Consider the following 17,052-nt stretch of genomic DNA (forward strand, 5'->3'; position numbering starts at 1 on the left):
TAAAATATTACTGATCTCAGATTTTTAATTAATAGATTTTAAATATCTATTAAAACATTTTTTTGTCGCAAAACACTATATATCCATTGTTTAGCTGGAATGGAATGTTCGTATCCTGTATATTTAACATATAAATAGAATATATAAAACATAAATATTTTCATGAGATGACTGGTAATGTTGTATAGTTTTAGAATGGTCTGGAACTCACATTTCTGTTAAGAATAGTTATACATTGCTGAGATGACACAAGCTCAAGTACATAATACAAAATTATGAAAAGTGGGGCTTGAAATGACTGAAATGCATTCTAAATATAGTAACAATAGAATTATAAATGACTTACTATAAGAATTCACCTTATAACTGTAAAATAAATCTAATCATGCTTAGTTAAAGAACAATATTTCATATAACTGACAACAGAGAATTTTCTCCTAAATGCCCACTGAGTGGCACAGAGACACCATTCAAATGTGTGCAGACAGCTTTAAGCACAAAGTCATTTTGTCCATTTGTGACTAAGAAAAATTATTTTTGTTTAAATTCTATAAAATGATTTACTATTTTTTCATGTTGAGAACTCTAAATCTCGCTGACAATATCATGAAACCACAACGGTTGGATTCGCTAGACTGTCACCTTTCAAATGCCAGGCTAGTCGTTCAGAGGAAGAGAAAATCTATTATTTGTCTGGATAGGCCAGAAAACGTGACACGTCACCCTAATGTAAATGTGGGGTCTGAAACTTGACACTTCAAGTCAGCTCTGTTGAGGGAGTGGAAGCAGAAAGCAGACAAATGGGTATTTCTAGCACTATAAGGCACGGGACCCTATGGCGTTCACAGAGTGCTCTGTACACCAAAACGTCAGTTGGAACCGGTCCAGAACCACTCAAAGTCCCTCATACAGTGGACTTAACATCTAAGAGAAATAGCTAATTTACCAACATTTCTGAAAATGGATATGTAGCATTTTGGAATGAAACTCTTCATATATAGTTAAAAATGTAAAGGTCTATTGAAAAGTGAAATCCAAGTGTAAACAAACACACACATCCTACCATGCACACACACACACACGCACACACACAAACATCATAAGAGCAATGCTTTGATGTCAAATGACGTTTCACTTCTCGCCTGTCTTCTGAAATTGTGAAAACATGGACCCATTTGTCGTGTCTCCATCAAAGCTCAAGTCATGTTTTTCTTATTTCCTTCTCACTCACTTGACAGTAAATGCAGCGCAGGCAGAGAGACAGAGGAAGAGAGAGAGAAGAGAGAGAGAGACAGGAACAGAGAGGAAGAGAGAGTGTATGGGTCTTTGCTGTGAATAGGGAAAGTGAGTGGCATGCATGGACAGCCCCTCTGTCTCTCAAAGACGCTGCAGCAGCTGCACACATACGATAAGAGCAGCCATTCACAGCATACGCCCCCCCCCACCCCCCACCTCCCCGCAAACACGCACACACCTCTCTCTGCCATCAGCCTACTGCAGTTTCCATGCAGATGTCAAGATTGCGCTACGCCATTTTCGCCAGTTAAAGGTCGGTCTTATGGATCACCTAATGGTGATGTCACCATTATCAACAGTAAGGTTAAACATGGGCAAAATGGAGGGTTGGAGGGATGGAGGTGGAGATGAGGAAGAGGGAGGAATAGCCTTTCCTCTCTTTTCTCGCTGAAAGAGAGTCATATTGCGGAGACAGAAGCACAGCCATTTGTTTCTCTCTGGCTGAGTCTGACGCTCGCCTCGTTGTGTGTTTGTCACCATCATCTCTAGCTCCAGTACAATGCCATTTTTTCTGCCTTACTTCTCCTTGCTGCTGCTGCTCGTACATTATGGTTCAAGACTGCCTATATGCTGGAAGTACAGCACAAAAAAAACAGTAAAGCCTCAAAAGACCAACCAGACAGAAATCACGACTAGAAAATTACTATTTATAGAAAGGCCTAAATACATCTACACTCTTACAAAAAAAAGGGTTCCAAAAGAGTTCTCCGGCTGTCCCCATAGGAGAACCCTTTTTGGTTCCAGGTAGAACCATTTTTGGTTCTAGGTAGAACTCTTTCGTGTTCCATGTAGAACCCTCTGTGGAAAGTGTTTTACATGGAACCTTAAAGGGTTCTACCTGGAAACAAACAGGTTCTACCTAGAATCAAAAGGGGTTCTTCAAAGGGTTCTCCTATGGGGATAGCCGAAGAACCCTTTTTGGTTCTAGATAGCACCTTTTTTTCTAAGAGTGTATGTTTAGAGAAAATGTTGTTTGTCTTGGCATTTGTTCTCTGGCACCCTGATGCTGGTTAGCAACACCTGTTCAGACGGAGAGAGTCATAAGTCTCCATCTCGTTCCTGAGCTAATGAGCCCTATCGTGACAGATACACTGAGCAACATTACTGTCTGTCTCTGCAGCCTGACTGTGATGTATAGGCAAAGAAAAGGCCTTGTGGGATGAACAGGGTTCATATGTACCTTGTCTTGTCACGTGTGGCTCGGCGCAAAACAAGAGGAACCCAGAGAAACACTAGTGTCGTTCAAGCCATCGGAAACGCCGCCATCGTAATGTCACAAAAACACACATTCTCCACTCTCTTCCCTTTGACCAAATGATAAATCAGTGCCTCCAAAACATCCAGTCCACAGAAAGAAATGCTAATTCATGTGTGGTTCCTTCCATGATTAGCTCATGTTGCGTTTATCGCTAATCTATATCTTGGACCGGGGCCACGTGGGATCTGGCAAGGGGGGGTTGCTGAGGAGTATTTTTGTAATACTCCACAGTATTTTAGTTTTTGCTCAATCTGATTGGGTGGTTCAGGCAGGGTCTGGCTCTTCCACCACTACCAACACCAAGATACATGTGCCAAACTGTAGCAGCACCTAGGAGCCCTTGCTCAGTGTAAATATAAAGCTGTGCTTAGTCCCCCTCCCACACACCGGCTCACAGCTCTAATTGTTCCCAGCCCCTAGAGTTTAATAAGGAACAAATTGTGGTTATTCGTGAGCAAACAGCCACAGTGCGGAGGTGGGAGTTTGATCAGCGCAGGGAACGTGATGGTGGTGTTGGTGGGGGAGAGAAGGGAATTAATATCTCTGACTTTCTAGGTCTGGGAGTGGAGCAGGGGAAGGATGAGATAATCTAGACTGTTAGAATCTAGCTAACCACATATGGATCTGAATTACATTATTTATTAACACTCACAAATGCTCACTGAGTGTCTACGACAGTATCAGGATCTTCATAGAATCTTTAAGAAATGTCACAATCTAATAGAATGCATGGATGGTAAAATATGAGGGACATTTTGGCTTCCCCTCCTCTCTCCCCCCTTACCCCCATGCTTATCATGCTGTGTGCACACTGCCTTGCACACAAATGCATCTCTCCCGTCATGTTCTCATAATGCTTTGTGGCAGCCGCAGTCTGATTCATGTGCACAGGTATTGATTTTCCTCCCTCTCTTTTCTTCTGTGTATCCCTTTATTTCTCCATTTATTTCTCATGCTAAGCCCCCTGCCACTGGGCGTGGGGGGAGAACCAGCCGGGAGCCTGTGAGAGGAGGACAAGAACACTGGCTACATTAGAAACACTTGCTCCCTCACTCGCTATACAGCACACCATTTATTTTGATTTATCTCCTTTATTCTTGTAAGGAACGCTCGGCTGCAGAGTACATTCAACCTTAGTTCGAGCTGTGTGTGTCTGTGTCTGCGGTCTGTACATCTGTACAATCACTCGATCCTCCACAGGCCGCCTGACCCATTTTCTGTGTGTATAACAATACTCCAGCCAATCATGGAGAGAAGGAATGACGAGCACTCGAAAAATACTCTTCATCTAGCCTGTCACACGTCAGAGTCCAAACCCTGCCTGTCGACAGAGAGAGAGAGAGAGAAAAAGAGGGAGGCAGAGGTAGAGAGAGGAAGAGAGAGAGAAACCTCACACCACCTTCCTCCTGCAACATGGCTACGGCTCCCAGAAACACAGCCATGTTAGTCATTCTCCCTCTCTTCTTTCCCCTTCCTTCCTTCCCTCCCTGCTTTCTCTCTCTCTGTCTTCAGCACACAGGGACCAGTAAAACCATTATCCCTCCTCCGCCCCAGCCCCCTTCTCAAGGCTGTGCTGCATTCACGAAAGCCTATGCTGCTTCCATACTGTCTTACCAAAGGGCAAAACCGACAGCGAGCATGCTATACTGTATGAACGCTACCCTATACATTCAACACACCATGACACCTGATACCTGTGGGCTACAGTTAAAGTATTATGAGAAATTACTCACTCCCATTTTATCTTCCACTCAACCAGGGTCTACATCAATACAACTGAATTACTATGGACTTTTTACCTTCTAAAAATGCTGATCTTATACTTAACTGATGAATAGCTACAAAGGCTACAAACCTGAGTTTTATGCTCATTTACATACAGAACCAGTCAAGAGTTTGGACACACCTACTCATTCAAGGGTTTTTGTTCAGTTTTACTATTTTCTACATTGTCGAATAATAGTGAAGACATCAAAACTATGAAATAACACATATAGAATAATGTAGTAACCAAAACAGTGTTAAACAAACAAAATATATTTTAGATTTTAGATTATTCAAAGTAGCCACCCTTTGCCTTGATGACAGCTTTGCACAGTCTTGGCATTCTCTCAACCAGCTTCATGAGGAATGCTTTTTCAACAGTCTTGAAGGAGTTCCCACATATGCTGAGCACTTGTTGGCTGCTTTTCCTTCACTCTGCGGTCCAACTCATCCCAAACCATCTCAAATGGGGTCGGGTGATTGTGGAGGCCAGGACATCTGATGCAACACTCCATCACGCTCCTTCTTGGTCAAATAGCCCTTACACAGCATGGAGGTGTGTTGGGTCATTGTCCTGTTGAAAAACAAATGATAGTCCCACTAAGCGCAAACGAGAAGAGATGGAGTATCGCTGCAGAATGCTGTGGTAGCCATGCTGATTAAGTGTGCCTTGAATTCAAAATAAATCACAGACAGTGTCACAAGCAAAGCACACCTCCTCCTCCATGCTTCACGGTGGGAACCACACATGCGGAGATCATCCGTTCACCTACTCTGCGTCTCACGAAGTCACAGTGGATGGAACCAAAAATCTCAAATTTGGTCTAATGTCCATTGCTTGTGTTTCTTGGCCCAAGCAAGTCTCTTCTTATTGGTGTACTTTAGTAGTGTTTTTTGTTGTTGCAGTAATTCAACTATGAAGGCCTGATTCACGCAGTCTCCTCTGAACAGTTGATGTTGAGATGTGTCTGTTACTTGAACTCTTTGAAGCATTTATCTGGGCTGCAATCTGAGGTGCAGTTAACTCTAATGAACTTATCTTCTGCAGGAGAGGTAACTCTGGGTCTTCCTCTCCTGTGGTGGTCCTCATGAGAGCCAGTTTCTTCAAGGCGCTTGATGGTTTTTGCAACTGCACTTGAAGAAACTTTAAAAGTTCTTGAAATTTTCCGGATTGACTGACATCCATGTCTTAAAGTAACGATGGACTGCCATTTCTCTTTGCTTATTTGAGTTGTTCTTGCCATAATATGGACATGGTCTTTTACCAAATAGGGCTATCTTCTTTATACCACCACTACCTTGTCACAACACAACTGATTAGCTCAAACGCATTAAGAAGGAAAGGAATATGGTGTTGAACACAGCTGAGCATCAACACTGTCATGCCTGAAACCCTAGACCCACTCCAATTCGCATACCGCCCCAACAGATCCACAGATCACGCAATCTCAATCGCACTCCACACTGCCCTTTACCACCTGGACAAAAGGAACACTTATGTGAGAATGCTGTTCACTGACTACAGCTCAGCATTCAACACCATAGTGCCCTCAAAGCTCATCAATAAGCTAAGGACCCTGGGACTAAACACCTCCCTCTGCAACTGGATCCTGGACTTCCTGACGGGCCGCCCCCAGGTGGTAAGGGTAGGTAACAACACATCCGCCACACTGATCCTCAACACAGGGGCCCCTCAGGAGTGCGTGCTCAGTACCCTCCTGTACTCCCTGTTCACTCATGACTGCACGGCCAGGCACGACTCCAACACCATCATTAAGTTTGCCGATGACACAACAGTGATCACCGACAACGACGAGACAGCCTATAGGGAGGAGGTCAGAGACCTGGCCGTGTGGTGCCAGGACAACAACCTCTCCCTCAACGTGATCAAGACAAATGAGATGATTGTGGACTACAGGAAAAGGAGGACCGAGCACGCCCCCATTCTCATCGACGGGGCTGTAGTGGAGCAGGTTGAGAGCTTCAAGTTCCTTAATGTCCAAATCACCAACAAACTAACATATTCAAAGCTCACCAAGACAGTCCTGAAGAGGGCACGACAAAACCTATTCCACCTCAGGATACTGAAAAGATCTGGCATGGATCCTCAGATCCTCAAAAGGTTCTACAGCTGCACCATCGAGAACATCCTGACTGGCTGCATCACTGCCTGGTATGGCAACTGCTTGGCCTCCGACTGCAAAGCACTACAGAGGGTAGTGCGTACGGCCCAGTACATCACTGGGGTCAAGCTTCCTGCCATCCAGGACCTCTATACCAGGCGGTGTCAGAGGAAGGCCCTATAAATTGTCAAATACTCCAGCCACCCTAGTCATAGACTGTTCTCTCTCTGCTACCGCACGGCAAGTGGTACCGGAGCGCCAAGTCTAGGTCCAAGAGGCTTCTAAACAGCTTCTACCCCAAAGCCATAAGACTCCTGAGCATCTAAACAAATGGCTACCCAGACTATTTGCATTGCCCCCCCCCCCTCTCTCTTTTCCACCGTTGCTACTCTCTGTTGTTATAATCTATGCATAATCACTTTAATAACTATACCTACATGTATGTACATATTACCTCAACTAACCGGTGCCCCCACACATTGACTCTGTACCGGTTCCCCCTGTATATAGTCTCGCTATTGTTATATTACTGCTGCTCTTTAATTACTTGTTACTTTTATTTCTTATTCTTACTCATATTTTTTTTAACTGCATTGTTGGTTAAGGGCTTGTAAGTAAGCATTTCACATGTTGTATTCGGCGCATGTGACTAATACAATATGACTTGATTTGAATTCCACAAATTAACTTTTAATAAGGCACACCTGTTAATTGAAATGAGTGTGCAAACTGTCATCAAGGCGAAGGGTGGCTACTTTGGAAAATCTCAAAAATAAAATATATTTTGATTTGATTAACACTATTGAGTGAGTCCAAACTTTAGACTGGTACTATGTATGACATAGAATATTAAATGGTGTTGCTCCAACGCATTACAAAATGTAATACTGATATTAAATATATTTATATTGTATGGTGACTTCATGGCCCCAGTGACAGAGCAGACTGTTTACACACCGGCTGCCATGTTCACTGTGGTGTCTTCACTGTGTCCATGGTGACATACAGACCAGTAACAATACACCAGGGGGAAACTGGCTCTGGCTGGGCCTCAAACAAATGCTACAACATGATTCCACACAGAGAGAGGGAGAGAGGGAGAGAGGGAGAGAGAGAGAGAGGGAGAGGGAGAGGGAGAGGGAGAGAGAGAGGGAGAGAGAGAGAGAGAGAGAGAGGGAGAGGGAGAGGGAGCCCATGAACACATGATGATAACGGCCTGGCTTTTGATAAAACTCTTGATATTTACTTCAAAGCCACATTACACACAGCCAATTAAGCACCATGGTGTGGTTGGCTTGTCTCCCTCAGAGCAAACACCAGCCAGGTGACACACGACTGACAAGCTGGCCACTAAACGACTTGAAAATGTCAACGAAGCATGAGCGATCAACTGAAATACAACAGATAGATAGGCAACTCCCAACCAGAAGAATAAATCATCTTGTATGAATACCAATGAAACAGGAATAAGAACAACATGAATAATGTGTTGTTTCTGAACACCATTATATCACATATATTTTGGGTAGATGACTCAACAAGAAATACAACACGTTCAGGTGTAATACATACAGTCAGACACCCTGTACATACTGATACTATCAGGATACTACTAAGACAACTGATGGTAGATTTTCAATATTGATTGGATGACTTCCCATTTCATTATGTATCTTATCACTTTGCTCCTAAGTACAAGGACAGAGAGTGACTGTGGAACGAGAGGTAAAGAGAGAGAGAGATATGGCAGGGTGGAGCAGAAAAGGGCTATGTACTATGATGGCCAATGGCCCTGCTGTGTGGCTCGTGTGTGGAATGAGAAAGAGTGTATAGAGCGTGTGTGTGTGTGTGTGTGTGTGTGTGTGTGTGTGTGTGTGTGTGTGTGTGTGTGTGTGTGGAATGAGAAAGAGTGTATAGAGCGTGTGTGTGTGTGTGTGTGTGTGTGTGTGTGTGTGTGTGTGTGTGTGTGTGTGTGTGTGTGTGTGTGTGTGTGTGTGTGTGTGTGTGTGTGTGTGTGTGTGTGTGGAATGAGAAAGAGTGTATAGAGCGTGTGTGTGCGTGTGCCTCTCTGCAGTGCTGGGGTCCGGCCACAGTGAATGCAGAGGGGGCCAGATCAGACCATGGCAAATCCCTACAAGGCCTTCCTCAGTGACTGCAGCACAGCACAGCCCAGCCCTGCACCTGGGGAATGGGGCAACACTGCTAGGGCTGTGTCTCTCTCTCTCTGTGAGGCAACAGCAGCAGAATCAGCAACCCAATCCCAACACGACACAAACACATCCAATAAGAACACTCATTTTGGTATTGATGCAGAATAAGTGTTGGGGTTGGTTTTACAAATAGAATGTCAATCAATAAAATATCAATAGAATTTAGAGTTTACTTCTGCATGAAACAAAAACGGTTTTGTCAGAACCTATCTACACAACAAATATGCATTGTTGCAATATGAGAAGCTCTTTTGAGGTTTCAGTTGAATTTGATCCTCAGTATCATCAGCATAGTTGATACAGGAAGAGCTTGCCACCAATATCCATTTCATTAATTGGTACTGATACTGACCTTGTATATAGTGTATATTATCTAGTGCATTTCTTTCATTCTTGTGTGTACTCTACAGAGGGTGTATTTAATTTATTCTTGTGTGTACTCTACAGAGGGGGAATTTAATTTATTCTTGTGAGTACTCTACAGAGGGTGTATTTATTTTATTCTTGTGTGTACTCTACAGAGGGTGTATTTATTTTATTCTTGTGTGTACTCTACAGAGGGTGTATTTATTTTATTCTTGTGTGTACTCTACAGAGGGTGCATTTATTTTATTATTGTGTGTACTCTACAGAGGGTGTATTTATTTTATTCTCATATGTACTCTACAGAGGGTGTATTTATTTCATTCTTGTGTGTACTCTACAGAGGGTGCATTTATTTTATTATTGTGTGTACTCTACAGAGGGTGTATTTATTTTATTCTCATATGTACTCTACAGAGGGTGTATTTAATTCATTGTTGTGTGCATTTCTTTTATATGACTGCATTGTTGAGCATTTCACTGATTATACCTGCAGTGCCCGTGACAAATAAACTCTGATTCGATTTGGTACTATTAGACATATCTCATAATATCCCTTGTCTAAGTCTGACTCACCAACAGTAAAGGTAAGAAGACTGAATCCATGATGAGATTCATAAAATGGTTCTCAGAAGGACCAAATCTATAAGACAGTTGCGGATGCAAGGTACCCTTCACTATTGGAATGAAAACATTCCAGAGCTTAGAACCAAGAACAATACATAACAGGATTGATCCTGCATTCTGCTATTGCAGCCAGCCAGCCACACAGCAGAGCAGAGAAAATATAAATGTGTGGGTGCTTTATCCGCACCTATATCTTCACCCATATCTTAGTGCTTATCAGAGGGGAGCATGTAGCTATAGACACAATTTAATGGGATATGGGCCTTACTTTTCCCTCTTCAAATCATTGCAATAATTCCTGCCACACGATCATCACTTTACCATTTTGCCTTTCCATCTAAAATAATGTTACCATATTGTTTGTGTTTTGAACCATGTCATGAAAAAGGTTCAGTGTAATTATGTATCATCTATTAGATTCACCAGCGGTCCTCAACTCTGAGCATGGAGAGCTACAATATATGGTGTGCAGCTTTTTGTTCCAGCCCTGCATTAACCATCTGGTTTAACTAGTCAAGGTCCTGATAAGCAGTAAATTGTTTCAATCAGTTGTGTACTATAAGACAGTGCTGGGCTGCAACAAAAGCCTGCACACCCGGTAGTTCACCAGTACCAAAAATCAAATCAAATCAAACTGTATTTGTCACATGCGCCGAAGAGAACTTTACAGTGAAATGCTTGAGCCATTCCGAACAATGCAGAGTTCAAAAATAAAAATAGATAATAATAAGAGTAAAATAAAGAACAGAGCAGCCAGGGTTGACCTACAACTACTGACATAGACAATGCACTTTAATGCAATGCAACTCCTACCCAGTGTCTTCTTAAATGTGTGTATTTTCCACGGTCATTAGCACATCTTTCCACGCATGCAGACACTGGAGCTCTTTGAGTGGTGTATCGTTAGGTTCTGCACAGCAACCTAGCCTAAAGTGGGCCTAACCCCAGTGAGACTTACAGAGGAATGGTTAAAGGGGGACTGCTGCCTGCGCTTCATGGTACACCTCTCCAAACAGAAATACTACCATCTATAATTCATACTACCAGATACAGAAAAGCTACATTTTTTCATGTCTAAGTGTTGATATTCTCATTTTTAACTCATTAAACATTTAAAAGGTGGGCTTTGGCGGCCCATCGAAAACAAGAGTAGGGCTTGGAGATCTGTCTAGAGCCACCAGTCAACATGTATACCACATACACACAAACACACAAACACACATATTCTTTCACACACGCAGACTCTTTAAATTGCACTTCATATGCATGAGCCATGAAGAATGGGGAGAATGGATGGTGGGTTTGTGCGTTGAGACGTGGATAAAGACTATTTGCTCATGGATTCATAGACTTCCATCATTTATTATTAAGCATGGAGAAGAGCACTGGATTGGTGGCGGCAACATTTTTCTGACAGTGTTTACATATGGATTTTAACCTGTTGGGGCTAGGGGGCAGTATTTTCACGGCTGGATAAAAAAACGTACCCGATTTAATCTGGTTACTAATCCTACCCAGTAACTAGAATATGCATATACTTATTATATATGGATAGAAAACACCCTAAAGTTTCTAAAACTGTTTGAATGGTGTCTGTGAGTATAACAGAACTCATTTGGCAGGCAAAACCCTGAGACATTTTCTGACAGGAAGTGGATACCTGATGTGTTGAATTACCTTTAAGCCTATGCCATTGAAACACACAGGGGTTGATTAATGTTTTGGCACTTCCTATTGCTTCCACTAGATGTCACCAGCCTTTACAAAGTGTTTTGAGTCTTTTACTGTGAGATCTGACCGAACAAGAGCCATGGAACGGTGATGGCCGATTAGACTCTGGCGCGCGAGTTCATGTTGGGTACCCTCGTTCCAATACGTTATAAAAGAGAATGCATTCGTCCACCTTGAATATTATTCATGTTCTGGTTAAAAAAGGCCCTAATGATTTATGCTATACAACGTTTGACATGTTTGAACGAACGTAAATATATTTTTTCCCCTCGTTCATGAAGTGAAGTCCGGCGGGCTTAGATCATGTGCTAACAAGACGGAGATTTTTGGACATAAATGATGAGCTTTTTTGAACAAAACTACATTCGTTATGGACCTGTGATACCTGGAAGTGACATCTGATGAAGAGAATCAAAGGTAATGGATTATTTACATAGTATTTTCGATTTTAGATCTCCCCAACATGGCGGCTAGTCTGTATCGCAACGCGTATTTTTCTGGGCGCAGTGCTCAGATTATTGCAAAGTGTGATTTCCCAGTAAGGTTATTTTTAAATCTGGCAAGTTGATTGCGTTCAAGAGATGTAAATCTATAATTCTTTAAATGACAATATAATATTTTACCAATGTTTTCTAATTTTAATTATTTAATTTGTGGTGCTGACTTGACTGCCGGTTATTGGAGGGAAACGATTTCCTCAACATCAATGCCATAGTAAAACGCTGTTTTTGGATATAAATATGAACTTGATAGAACTAAAAATGCATGCATTGTCTAACATAATGTCCTAGGAGTGTCATCTGATGGAGATTGTAAAAGGTTAGTGCATCATTTTAGCTGGTTTTATGGTTTTGGTGACCCTGTCTTTGAATTGACAAAACATTACACACAGCTATTGTCAATGTACTCTCCTAACATAATCTAACTTTATGCTTTCGCCGTAAAACCTTTTTGAAATCGGACAACGTGGTTAGATTAAGGAGATGTTTATCTTTCAAAGGGTGTAAGATAGTTGTATGTTTGAAAAATGTGAATTTTGACATTTATTTGGTTTCAAATTTGCCGCTCTTGAAATGCACCTGCTGTTGATGGAGTGCACCACGGGGGGGACGCTAGCGTCCCACCTAGCCCATAGAGGTTAACAGTGCAAAGTAAACACTTTGTTTTGTCAGTGAAGTTCACTTTTGAAAGACAGCTAGGAAAAAGGCCTATTTAGCCTTGCATTAGAAAATGATGGCATTGCATCCATACAGTACATACATGTAATTCATTCATATGAACAATCAATCAATCTTTCAAACACTCAAGTATTAATTCTAGGAATGAAATGTAACTCAACATTATGAAAAATATGTATTCCATAAACCATAACCCTGTATACCCTCAGCTCCAAAAGATCCTTGCGGCAAATCCATTTATGGACGATTAAGAGATTCATATAGATTTCAACATGGTTGCTTTCACCTCAGTAGACAAATTGTAAAACGTCAACAAAAAAGAAATCACTGCATTTGCCCTCCGTTCAAAAGCCAAAACAACATTAGCTTTGTCTATTGAGTTTGTTAAATGCCCAACATAAAGTGAATTTGCCCCCGGGGGCTAGGAAACAATCGAGTAGACGAGCAACGCAGACCGAGTAGACGAGCAAGGCAATGGCTCCCATCACCAGAGAACTGGGTCAATAGCAGTGAGGCTAAGTGACACCACAGGGTTGCCATGCCCTCGTCCCTGCTCTCGTGGAAGACTCTCGTCCAGCCTGGGTCAGCAGGGAAATAGGGACACTCTGTCATGGGGTCCGACAGATGTGGACACACAACAGAATGCAACGAGCTGGTTGCATGGCTGGAACAGGGGCATGGGTGCTAATCTACTAGTCCAGTCTGACCTCAAAAGGCCTTGCAGACAGACAGCGCAAAGCACATCCACACATCCCTTGGGTCAAAACACTTAGCTATCTCAGAACTATGGCCTTCTATTCTTGCAGTGAGATACTCACTTACCAGACTGGTATGGTGAAGATTTTTACATAACATGTTCTCTATATACAGTTGAAGTTGGAAGTTTACATACACCTTAGCAAAATACATTTTTACATTTAATTCTAGTTAAAATTCCCTGTCTTAGGTCAGTTAGAATCACCAGTTTATTTTAAGAATGTGAAATGTCAGAATAATAATAGAGAGAATGATTTATTTCAGCTTTTATTTCTTTCACCACATTCCCAGTGGCTCAGAAGTTTACATACAATCAATTAATATTTGGTAGCATTGCCTTTAAATTGTTTAACTTGGGTCAAACATTTCGGGTAGCCTTCCACAAGCTTCCCACAATAAGGTGGGTGAATTTTGGACCATTCCTCCTGACAGAGCTGGTGTAACTGAGTCAGGTTTGTAGGCCTCCTTGCTAGCACACGCTTTTTCAGTTCTGCCCACAAATTTTCTATAGGATTGGAGGTCAAGGCTTTGTGATGGCCACTCCAATACCTTGACTTTGTTGTCCTTAAGCCATTTTGCCACAACTTTGGAAATATGCTTGGGGTCAGTGTCCATTTGGAAGACCGTTTTGCGACCAAGCTTTAACTTCCTGACTGATGTCTTGAGATGTTGCTTCAATATATCCGCATCATTTTCTTTCCTCATGATGCCGTCTAATTTGTGAAGTGCACCAGTCCATCCTGCAGCAAAGCACCTCCAAACATGATGCTGCCACCCACGTGCTTCACGGTTGGGATGGTGTTCTTTGGCTTGCAAGCCTCCCCCTTTTTGCTCCCAAGGATGAACCAGACTTGTGGAGGTCTACAATTCTTTTTCTGAGGTCTTGGCTGATTTCTTTTGATTTTCCCATGATGTCAAGCAAAGAGGCACTGCGTTTGAAGGTAGGCCTTGAAATACATCCACAGGGACACCTCCAATTGACTCAAGTGATGTCAATTAGCCTATCAGAAGCTTCTAAAATCATGACATCATTTGCTGGAATAATCCAAGCTGTTTAAAAGCACAGTCAACTTAGTGTATGTAAACTTCTGACCCACTGGAATTGTGATACAGTGAATTATAACTGAAATAATCTGTCTGTAAACAGTTGTTGGAAAAATGACTTATGTCATGCACAAAGTAGATGTCCTAACCGACTTGCCAAAACTATAGTTTGTTAACAAGAAATTTGTGGAGTTGTTGAAAAACGAGTTTTAATGACTCCAACCTAAATGTATGTAAACTTCCTACTTCAACTGTACATTATATAGTGATTAGAGAGTGATTAGAGAGCAGAGACTTACTCTGGACGTTGATAGACACTGTGTCTTTCTCCCAGGACACAACAGTGATGTAGGCCTCCACCGAGGCTGGGATAATGCACTTGAACACCGCCACATTGCCTCTCATGGCTTTCTGGTCCTCCACACGGACCGTGTAGGGCTCTCGTAGAACTAGAAGAGATGGGGGAAACAACAAATGAGAGTCCTCAATTAATTGACTTTCATTTTTCTGTTCTGGAAAATTATATGCTGTCTATATATTTTGTTTCTTTGCTTTCTTCACTGCTTTAATCACAAGCATAACAAATGTGACATCCCTGGTTAGACTCTGAACATTACCAACTGAAATGTTTAGCAGGTGGTCACTAGTCACCCAAGTGGTATACTATACCCCATTTAGTGACCAACAAGCTTCTGTTCAACATCTCCACACTGTCTGCAGCCCTAATTCCCACCTCTGTAATCAACTGTCCATTTCCTTAACCACACTGGACACTGACCACTATACTGTAGGGCTGGGATTTGCCAGGGACCTCACTATACAATATTATTAATATTATTAACAACTACAGACCAGTATCCCTTCTTTCTTTTCTCTCCAAAACTCTTGAATGTGCCGTCCTTGGCCAGCTCTCCTGCTATCTCTCTCAGAATGACCTTCTTGATCCTAATCAGTCAGGTTTCAAGACTGGGCATTCAACTGAGACTGCTCTTCTCTGTGTCACGGAGGCTCTCCGCACTGCTAAAGCTAACTCTCTCTCCTCTGCTCTCATCCTTCTAGACCTATCTGCTGCCTTTGATACTGTGAACCATCAGATCCTCCTCTCCACCCTCTCCGGGTTGGGCATCTCCGGCGCGGCCCACGCTTGGATTGCGTCCTACCTGACAGGTCGCTCCTACCAGGTGGCGTGGCGAGAATCTGTCTCCGCACCATGCGCTCTCATCACTGGTGTCCCCCAGGGCTCTGTTCTAGGTCCTCTCCTATTCTCGCTATACACCAAGTCACTTGGCTCTGTCATATCCTCACATGGTCTCTCCTATCATTGCTATGCAGACGACACACAATTAATCTTCTCCTTTCCCCCTTCTGATAACCAGGCGGCGAATCGCATCTCTGCATGTCTGTCAGACATATCAGTGTGGATGACGGATCACCACCTCAAGCTGAACCTCGGCAAGACGGAGCTGCTCTTCCTCCCGGGGAAGGACTGCCCGTTCCATGATCTCGCCATCACGGTTGACAACTCCCTTGTGTCCTCCTCCCAGAGTGCTAAGAACCTTGGCGTGATCCTGGACAACACCCTGTCGTTCTCCACTAACATCAAGGCGGTGACCCGATCCTGTAGGTTCATGCTCTACAACATTCGCAGAGTACGACCCTGCCTCACACAGGAAGCGGCGCAGGTCCTAATCCAGGCACTTGTCATCTCCCGTCTGGATTACTGCAACTCGCTGTTGGCTGGGCTCCCTGCCTGTGCCATTAAACCCCTACAACTCATCCAGAACGCCGCAGCCCGTCTGGTGTTCAACCTTCCCAAGTTCTCTCACGTCACCCCGCTCCTCCGCTCTCTCCACTGGCTTCCAGTTGAAGCTCGCATCCGCTACAAGACCATGGTGATTGCCTACGGAGCTGTGAAGGGAACGGCACCTCCATACCTTCAGGCTCTGATCAGGCCCTACACCCAAACAAGGGCACTGCGTTCATCCACCTCTGGCCTGCTAGCCCCCCTACCTCTGAGGAAGCACAGTTCCCGCTCAGCCCAGTCAAAACTGTTCGCTGCTCTGGCACCCCAATGGTGGAACAAGCTCCCTCACGACGCCAGGACAGCGGAGTCAATCACCACCTTCCGGAGACACCTGAAACCCCACCTCTTTAACCTGTTAGGGCTAGGGGGCAGTATTGACACGGCTGGATAAAAAACATACCCGATTTAATCTGGTTACCACTCCTACCCAGTAACTAGAATATGCATTTACTTAGTACATAAGGATAGAAAAGAACCTAAATTTTCTAAAAGTGTTTGAATGATGTCTGTGAGTATAACAGAACTCAAATGGCAGGTCAAAACCTGAAAGATTCCTTTACAGGAAGTGGCCTGTCTGACCATTTCTTGAACTTCTTTTCCATCTCTATCATTTACTAAGGATCTCTGCTCTAACGTGACACTTCCCACGTCGTCCATAGGCGCTCAGAGCCCGGGAAAAAACAGAATGTCGTCATTCCAGCCCCAGGCTGAAACACATTATCGCCTTTCTCAAGTGGCCGATCAAGGGACACTGGGCTTATGCGCGTGACCCCGACCGCCCCCGCCTTTGGGATTTTTTCCTCTGTTTGCCGAAAAGGAGATTCCCTGTCGGAATATTATCGCTTTTCTACGAGAAAAATGTCGTAAAAATTGATTTTAAACAGCGGTTGACATGCTT

The 17,052-nt window shown here is 43.2% G+C and overlaps 1 protein-coding gene across 2 annotated transcripts in view; it reads right to left on the reverse strand.

The window, feature by feature from the left end:
- Positions 1-17,052, reverse strand: part of dscama (Down syndrome cell adhesion molecule a) — a 168,334-nt gene that overhangs the window by 107,829 nt on the left and 43,453 nt on the right. For both annotated transcript variants that reach the window (XM_014197409.3, XM_014197410.3), the window contains exon 3: positions 14,650-14,799. In XM_014197409.3, coding sequence (XP_014052884.3) covers positions 14,650-14,799 — 150 coding nt within the window. The remainder of the gene's footprint in view (positions 1-14,649; positions 14,800-17,052) is intronic.

Source organism: Salmo salar, chromosome 04, assembly GCF_965601325.2.
Source record: "Salmo salar chromosome 04, fSalSal1, whole genome shotgun sequence".
NCBI classification, from domain to species: domain Eukaryota; kingdom Metazoa; phylum Chordata; class Actinopteri; order Salmoniformes; family Salmonidae; genus Salmo; species Salmo salar.